Raw genomic sequence first — 9553 nt, forward strand, 5'->3', positions numbered from 1 at the left:
GGTGTCTTGATACGCTCCTCTTGAAAGAATTCAAGTCATAGGCAGGAGGAAATATAGACGAAGGAAGGCTGTTCCAGAGTTTACCAGTGTGAGGGATGAAAGAATGAAGATGCTGGTTAACTCTTGCATAAGGGGTTTGGACAGTATAAGGATGAACATGAGTATAAAGTCGCGTACAGCGGGGCCGCGGGAGGAGGGGAGGCATGCAGTTAGCAAGTTCAGAAGAGCAGTCAGCATGAAAATATAGATAGAAGATAGAAAGAGAGGCAACATGGCGGCGGACTTTAAGAGGTAGAAGACTTTCAGTATTAGGAGGAGAGCTGATGAGACGAAGAGCCTTAGACTCCACTCTGTCCAGGAGAGCTGTGTGAGTGGAGCCCCCCCTAAACATGAGATGCATACTCCATACGAGGGCGGACAAGGCCCCTGTAAATGGATAGCAACTGTGCGGGGGAGAAGAACTGGTGGAGACGGTACAGAACGCCCAGCCTCGAGGAAACTAATTTAGTAAGAGAAGAGATATGAAGTTTCCAATTGAGATTTTGAGTTAAGGATAGACCGAGGATGTTTAGTGTTGAAGAAGGTGATAGCTGAGTGTTATCAAAGAACAGGGGATAGTTGTTTAGACACACACTCAAACCGGTTCTTCAAAACACCATCTAGACACACACTCAAAGCAGTTCTTCACAGCACCCTCTAGGCAAGCTCACATTCATAGCAGTTCTTCACAACACTAGACACACTTTGGTTGCCGCACGCTTGAGAGGCGAGAGTCCCCCCCCCCAACTTTAGGAGGAGCCACCTGAAGCCCTGTGCGCTGATTGGTCAGTTGAAAGCATGGCAAACCGTGGAAAGATAGGAGTGCTTTCACTGATAATTTATTATGGCGCCAAGCAACGTCAGACTTGTCTTTTGAGACGTTCGATTGGAAAAAAAATCTAGATTTTTTTTGAGAAAAAAAAACCCGATTTATTTGATTTAAATCGATTTTTTTTTTTATTTAAATCGATTTTTTTAGTTAAATGATTTTTTTTTTGCATTAATCCTTGTTTATTTACACTGATTATTTCTTTCAGTCTTATGAGGCCATTTTCTTGTATTAAACTTGGCAATGTTAAATGAAACCATAGTTTAATAATTATAATCAGCGATCTTGTAAATTAACAAAACAGGTGTTTGCGACAGTAGTAATAATTTTTAACTCAAATTCGACATTAACTGACGGCATTTGTTAATGCTGCCTGCATATTATTAATAATGACGACTGTATCCTACGCGTAGTTTTATACATTATCTACGAAATCTGACACGCCTTAGGACAGCAGGCTGCCAGTGCACGATAATGCACACCTCAGACTGTAGTGAACCGACAATAGGTTGTAGGATAACGTATGCTGCTATTAACTGTCCCTGGCACTTAATGACAAACTGCCACTTTATCCCACAATTATCCCAACCAAGGACAAGGACGACGAGGATACGGAGAACGACTAAAGAAGGAAAGAAAAGGCCCTGTCCAGTTGTTTTAGTTTCAATGTCTCCAACAGAGCCATGTAGAGAATGTATCAGAGGACGCAATTCTCATTTGGCTTCCGTTGCCGCTGCTCTACCCCATGGTCTTAAAAACAATAATTACTGTTGCTTTTTATGGTCAGCAAAGTTAGACAGGAAAGACAGCAAAGTTAGACAGGAAAAGTCATCTACAAGTGTTTACCAGATTACGTGCACCTTTCCCCTTGTCCGTGTGCCGTTACCCATGTCCAGTGAACAACCAAATGTTCACACAGTTGTAAGTTACCTTGTTCACTGAACACTACGATAAACACTGTCTTACTCTGCAAGGAATGAGCACCAACCGTTTTAATATATATGCACCACCAATGTGCTGAACACCTGAACAGAAACAATTATCACAGGTACACCTGTGCTGCATTCACCAGGTGGATTCCTATGCAAAGGCCTTCAGAATTATAAATATTTATTTTTCTTACAAAGAAAGACTTTTTCTTAAATGTTCGTCAGTAAATAAAGACAAAGATGAATTCCTTACGGCGGTGAAGTTGTGGAACATCCTGTGTCCGAGAGTGTCAATAACTTTCCGGCACGCCGGCTCCAACACCTGCAGCTGCTCCTGCGTTATGACCCATCGCCACCGCTGGTACATGGACGACGTGTCCCGCACCGTCGTGAAGGGGCCCCTCATGTGCGCCAGACTACTGTGCAGGTGACGGTGGAGGTAGTCACGCACACCTTTTGGAAGGTCCCAGTAAGCATCACGACCCGCTTCAGTGGAGTTGATGCTGGACTCGGCGTTATTGCCTAGGGTTGTTGGCTCCTCGTCGCCTTTGCCCTGAATGAAGCGTACTAGTCTTCTGGTCTGGCCGTAAGGGTCACGGCACAGGTCCTCATATCTGGAGTGCAAAGATTACCTCAGCCCTTCTTCGGGAAACAAGTGTCTGAACCAGTAAAACTTTCAGTGCGAAACTCGTAATGCCCTCTGATCCCATTGTGCACGCTCTGGCAAGGTGTGTGTGTGTGTGTGTGGGTGTGTGGGGGGGGGGGGGGGTCCTTTCACCTCCACATCTCTAACTATGTAGCAAATATCCAAGCATAGCATTGAAAAAAAGAAGGCAAATACTGTACAACCGGCTTATTATAATTGTCATGCTTCATATGACGATTGAGTGAACGCGATACAAAGTTTTTCATATGTAAGATTATATATTCCCGTCGTATCTGAAAAAAAAAAAAAAACAGTACACTAATACCCGGTTTATGGGTGCCTTGCATTACAAGCGTTTTGATTTACGAGCAAAAGATCACAAAGAATGCCGTGGTTTACGAGCGGTGACTTGGTGTACGAGCTTCCTGTTTGTACAAGTCGAAGACGCGAGTGTGGATTCCCCTTGTTCGCTACATGACGAGAGCGCTCAGAGCGCAAAACAAAGGGAATGGGGTTCAAGCTGGTGTTACAATGGACCGTTTTCTTCCAACCGCATTAGCGGTAGGCACAACCGGCAACTCCAACTCTTCTAAGTGTGCGTCACACACGACCAAGGTCGGTTACCCGTATCCACAACGTAAACAAACAATCGCCCTGTATCCACATGGAGTCGTTTGCAAAAGTAAGGGCTGTTGTGGCTTGGGCAGCTGTTACTCAAATTATGGACTTGTTGATATAGTTAAATGGAAGGAAGAAGCGGTTGTGGCTACGATCATGGCTTCAAAGACGGGAGGACAGGAGTGTTTTCGTAAACCTCGTCAGATAACTGTTGTGAAGACCGGGAAGCCTTCTTCAATTTACATTGAATGGAGAAAAGTGTTTTCTGAACTAACTAAAATGGTATCCCACTCATATCCAAGCAAGACACTAGAATGAGTGAGGGGCAGCAGCAATCATGGATCACTCTCTTTTTTATTCTTTTTGGCGAAATTTTCATGTGTGTGATCTCACAGCACGGGATGATCTCTTATCTTGTAAACACAGCAGCTCTGCCAATTCACTTTACGATTCTCTTGGTGCGGCAATGACGTTACTAAAAATATAGAGGTGGAGAAGTAGGGGTATAACGGGGGATAGAGAGAAAACGAAAATGAGGATCATTAACCGTATTCTAATGAAGTTTATTATTGGGTTTTGTAGAAGCAGTACAATGATAAATAATTAAGAACTAAGATAAAGAACTAAACTAAAGTTTGATAGATTTGCACCCACGAACAATACAAACAGCGTGCATACTTGTAAAACTGAACTTACAGCACATGACACGCTCAGGTCGGCGGACAGATGCAGACTGACGCCCATTGAGATTCAAGCCCTGCTGCCGATCTTTTAAGTGACGTCACACAAGGAATGAGCAGAACAGACCAATTTTGCTACTATGCCCCCCAGCGTTAAACTACCGTGCGTATCTGTCTTTACCTTGGGTTTTCCATCCGTACAGACAACTAACTCGCTCTCGGTTTGGCGTACGGACAATTGCGGAACTATATTATTACAATATTATCTATATATTATACTATATTATTTATATTATATATATTTATATTTTTATTCTATATTATTAATATTATATATCATTACTATTTGTTAGAAAAATTACTTTTACTCTGTATGAAATAACATGTAAAGTGATTTTTATTTTAATATTTTTTGGGATATGGGAAGCATTACTGGGATTCACATTAACTGAAATTGGAAACTTCGTTTTGGTTCACGAGTTTTTGTGTTTGCGAGCAAAAATCCGAAACGAATCAAGCTCGTAAACCGAGGCATGACTATAATATCATATTTACTATAGTTTAGTGTATAATTTTCGTTATCACTTGCAGGTTCTGGCAGATAACTAGGTAAGACGGAAATCACCCCGTTCTGGTGACACGCGGCATGAAGCTGTTTCACGTATGAGGGTGTGGTTGTGTAGGAGGTGATGGTGGGGACAAGGACAACTCAATATATGAAATGGACCAATCAGAATAAAGCTACAATGGAGTGTGGAATAGTGTTGGAACATGTTTTGTGAGCGGGAGATTCAATACTCATTAATTGTCGCGGCGACGATTTGGCCCCACCAGCACAGATCGCACGGTGTCGTTGTGACGACATAGCACTGAAAGGGGTAACGGTGAACCAACCTTGTGGCTCAAGCTCAACGCTCTCCTCTCGCACAAACGGGCTACAAAGAACAAACAGGAAGGATATCGTAAGGACTCACTTGACAAAGGTGTAGCGACTCGGGAAGAGGGACATCATGGCTTTCCTTTCCTGGAGGTCCTGTAGGAAAAGAAACAATAATTATTGCCGTATGGAAACAACGAAACCCTGTATACCTACTTCTGTGAAGTAAGTGATTTTTTTTATTTATTTATTTTTTTTTTTTTTTTACTTCTGGTATGTAATCTATCTTAACCTAACGTTGCGCACACACATAAACGGAAACACATTTGCGTGGATAATTATCTAAGTCACCCAAACGGAAACTTTGGCGTCCCTCACCCTGTTTATATGATCACACATTTCTTCCTCCGTCACACCCCACTTGAGCTTCTTCATGGAGATATATGAACCTCGGGGATCACGCACCAAGTGGATCACCTTTACGTTGTCGAACTCGTTCCGCTGCATACGTGTCAGGACCCATTTGAGGCGCGTCCTGATGGTCTTTATTATGACTAGGGGCCCCGCAAGACACCTTTCCACGGCAGTGTCGGGGGTTATCTGATTCCTCTTCGGTACGTTGGGGAAGTGCACGATGATAATGTTGCGACTAGGTCCTTCTTGAAACACAGTACTCCTGACTGTACAATTAAAGTACCTCAACAGCTCGTCCGTGGTGTCCTTGAACCGGGATGATGGCGGCAGGCCCCGGATCGGCTCGTAGATATAGACGCTGTTCTCCAGAGCAGCCAACAACTGGCCCAAGAAGCTGGAGCCACTGCGACCCACAGATGACAGCAGCAGCACCTTGTTGACACTTGCCCTCCTTGTATATGCCTCCTCAAGCTGTGGCGTGGGTTTCGGGCTGAATATCTCAGGCTCAACCTCTGTATTGACGAAGCCTGGAAGTGAGTGGTTGGCAGTGATCAAATTCATGGAAGGATTGAGATGAGCCATAGAGATTTTATCATTTAGTGTAAAGTTTTTTATTTTTTCGATAGTTTCGTTGGACTGTGAAATTTTCGAAAATCCCCAATAGTTCTTCGCCAGCGCATCAGCTTTCCTTTCCTCGCCTCCTTTTTCTCCTCCAAGTACGCTTTCTCCTATCAATGGAAAACGCTGATCTGAAAATACAAGTAAAAGCCATTACCTCTTGACCCTCTGATCCGGATTCAGGTGAAATGAATAACGGGAATTACTGGATATGTTTGTGTAAGACAAAAAATCGAACCCAACAATACAATGGGGTCGATTAAAATATGAATTCAATCTAAAAAAACTTTATCCACCGAAGTCAACCTTATAATAAAACTTGATCTTGATATATGCAAAATCGCTAAGAAATTTATTTTTGAGGGGTATATTGGCATGAATATACTCCCATCTGACTGTAAACTTATGATTAGAAGCAACCATCCGCCATCACCATCGGTCACACCCTCGCCGCCATCCCCCACTGACAGTATGACTTAAGGGAGAGGGGAACAAACTCGACCCAGCATAACAAGAACGAATCAAGGAGCAGTGGTGATATTCTTAAACATTTCTGCGACCAAACACACGTATTTGACTAGGTATTCGTAGGAGTTTAAGTTCATGTAAGAAGCGGAGGCGTCTGAGAATACCGACCCAGGTGAGGCGATAGGGGGCGGGCGGAAGGGGGTAAACAAGCTCTGGGAGGCACGAGAGGCGGCATCACACACCTGAATGCAGCATAAGAGTCAGCAGCACCACCGCCACCAGGCACGAGAGAAATGGCTTCGTCGCTATCCGTCGTAGCCATGATATCATCTGGACGGAATATACAATGTGAGTTAAGGAAAATATTTATCTTTTTAGAAAAAATACTCATGTACATCATCATCTTTCTTTTTTTATTCACCTACATATATGTCCTTTTATACCTTCCGAGCTATCAAACCACTTTTGTGTAGAGCCATAAAGAAGACCGAGGAGATTTACTGAGTAATCTTATATCTGAGTAGTTTTCTTAATTTTGCGTAATCTTAATCTGAGTAATACTAGATGTAAAGAGCACTAATTTTTCCAAAGGTCAAATTGTTAACACACACACACACACACACACACACACACACACACACACACACACACACACACATTCACACACACATTTACACACACACACACACAAAAAGTCTCTTCGTTGTGGTCTCGCCTCGATCGCTCAGTCTCCAGGTCATCAAAACAGCCTCGGTCTTTCCTTGCACAGGCACGAGGGAAATCACACATGATGAGAGTCGCCCAGCCATCAGACACACCGTAATGACTTGTTTCTCCAGTGATCTGTCCAATGCTCCTAACAATAGCCCGCTTAAAAACGAGTCGATGAACGTGAGCCAAGCCGCACTGCTGTTTGTAATTACTAGTACGTTAAGAAAAGGCTGGACAAGAGATAGACACCAGAGGAAAAATAAAGAAAATCAGGAACACGCTCCCCCTATGAGAATAATAAGTGATCCCAAAGAATTGTTTAAAGTGCTTCAAGAGAAAACATGACAAAATTAAGGAGTAAGTTTCTTACTCCTTTTTTCTTTTAACACTCACTTCAGTATTTTGCTGATCGAAATCTTTGCTGGGAGCGATATCGTGTCAATCCCGTTTCATCCACATTATATATTTTGGGGGGTTGAGGGTTCGTGTGTGTGTGTGTGTGTGTGTGTGTGTGTGTATTTTCACCGCGGAGTGATCACGAGTCGGACTCGCAATCGCCGGCAAGTACCCTCCCGATTAGAGAAACTGCAAGGCTCATTAGTCGATCTCTGGGTACTGCCAGGACCTCACACACCAAACAGCCCATCACCCTTGCTCAAGGGGGACAGTAACCACTCCTAGTCAGCGGAAAAACCTGTCCTGAGCGGGACTCGAACCACCGACTGTCAAGCCGCGAAGCCTGGCAGCGCAGCGCTTTACCAACTGAGCATTCAAATGTGTGTACGTGTGTGGACAAAGAGAGACTAATAATGAGGATGACGATGATGCCGGCGACAACTATTACGATGAGGCAGATGAAAGACAACACCAAAAATAAAAGAAATAAAATCCTCCTCAGTTTGACTAAATTAAAACAATGAGATTCAATCCGGCCTCCTAGAGCCCAGTGACCTTTCTTGGTGTCACGTACTCCCGACGGAGATCCCTTGACCACTGCCTTAAGCGTTTTGCTACACAACACACGAGGCACACTTACACCCATAGCAATTATTCACAACACCCTCAAGGCACAATTACACTCCTAGAGGTTCTTCACAACATTCTCTAGAGTCTAGATACACACCCATAGCATTTTTCTTCTGCACAACACACTCTAGACACACATAGACTCATATCTGTTCTACTTCACAACACTCTAGACACACAATCATAACAGTTCTTCATAACACCCTCTAGGCACACTTCCACTCATAGCAGTTCTTCACAACACGCTCTAGAAACACACTTAAAGCTATATTCGCACACAACACTCTCCAGACATACTTATAACCATAGCAGTTTCCCGACATGCACAACAGTTTCTAGGAACACTTACACCCACTGCAGTTTTTCTATACAACACTTTCTTGGCACACCCACACCCATAGCAGGTTCACCCACGACACCTGTACTGACCACAAAGAAGACGAATACACTCATCCCATCTGGTCCATCTCTTCTACCTACAAAATCTTATGAATCACAATTAAATATGATGACGGAAAGAAGTTTAACGCAGTGTTCTGCTTTCCTGATTGAAAGTTTGCCAACACATTTCAATAAAAAGCAAATCAGAGCATCTCAGTACACCTGTTTCAAGTTTTCTGTCAACACATTATTTTAAGTTTAAACAATATTTGGTGGAATCCTTTACCGTATCATATAAATTACTTGATTGAAAGCTTACCACTGAACACTGACAGAGCGGGAAAAAATATTCTTCACACCCGTTTCTTTAATATTATCGGCGAAATATTCTTGTTCTTAGCTTAATTTCGTTGAAAAGTTCAGCACATTTCAATATTTGCCTGATGGAAAGTTTGCAAAGTCACAACATTATTTTGCGGTGAGATGAAACAGTAAGTATCTATTCAAGGATCGTGGAACTCAATGATTAATGAATTATATTTGTTCATGATGTCATAATATTTACTATGATTTATAATTTGCTAAAGTATCACTTATCTGGCAAGTTAATCACGTAAACATATAAAAATCTACTCAATAATCCTTGGAAATCTACATGAATATAAATCCAAATTTTCATTAATATGGTTCCAGCTTCCTGTCTTGCGGAACTCCGTGACACAAGAGTTGTTCAAGCAGGAAAACGAGATGGAAAGTGAAGTCCACCTCGGATAAGATCGTCTGACCTTTGAGAGGTGAATGTCAGAAGCTCTTTGTCTCCAGAGCAACACTTTCCCCCTGCCTCACCTCGCCTCCACGAAGAAAGAAGGTCACACCACAAAATCGGACAGTGTTTAGAGTAGGCGGTGGGTAATGTATTAGTTCCTCGTGTTTCAGCCACCGTGGTTGTTATGGAGCTGTGCCGCGTATATACAGTGAAGGGACATGTATTGCTATGTGCTGTTGCCGGACAGAACAAGGCTGGCGACTGCGATGGCGGTGTGGCGGCGTGAGAAGGTGCGTATGAAGTGCACGGAGAGAGAGAACTGAGCGAGGAACGTATGAAACGGCAGATCACAGCTGACTAACGGAGATCCTCCATTGCTGTGGTTCCCTCCTCACACCAAGCTCCTCCTCCTCCTCCTCCTCCTCCTCCTCCTCCTTCTCCTCCTCCTCTTCATAATAGCGCACTTGCTCGCACACCTGAACATCGCCTTCATTATCTAATTTGAGTCTACCTCTGTACAGTACACCTTCCCATCCTCTTTTTGGAGTTTG

The 9553-nt window shown here is 43.2% G+C and overlaps 1 protein-coding gene across 7 annotated transcripts; it reads right to left on the reverse strand.

The window, feature by feature from the left end:
- Positions 1 to 1965: 1965 nt before the first annotated feature.
- On the reverse strand, positions 1966 to 9249 carry LOC126983898 (carbohydrate sulfotransferase 1-like). Of its 7 annotated transcripts, none has more exons than XM_050837085.1 (6): positions 9083 to 9246; positions 8205 to 8274; positions 6361 to 6448; positions 4997 to 5559; positions 4716 to 4774; positions 1966 to 2411 (listed from the first exon to the last, which is right to left on the reverse strand). In XM_050837085.1, the coding sequence occupies exons 3-6, from the start codon at positions 6446 to 6448 to the stop codon at positions 1988 to 1990; spliced, it is 1134 nt and encodes a 377-aa protein (XP_050693042.1). In that variant the 5' UTR covers positions 8205 to 8274; positions 9083 to 9246; the 3' UTR covers positions 1966 to 1987. The 7 variants fall into 7 exon arrangements, with proteins under 7 accessions (XP_050693042.1, XP_050693038.1, XP_050693039.1 ...); XM_050837081.1 differs by having other exon boundaries at positions 4997 to 5781; positions 9083 to 9243; XM_050837082.1 differs by having other exon boundaries at positions 4997 to 5781; positions 8205 to 8279; positions 9083 to 9223.
- Positions 9250 to 9553: the final 304 nt, after the last annotated feature.

Source organism: Eriocheir sinensis, chromosome 55 (assembly GCF_024679095.1).
Source record: "Eriocheir sinensis breed Jianghai 21 chromosome 55, ASM2467909v1, whole genome shotgun sequence".
Lineage (NCBI taxonomy): Eukaryota > Metazoa > Arthropoda > Malacostraca > Decapoda > Varunidae > Eriocheir > Eriocheir sinensis.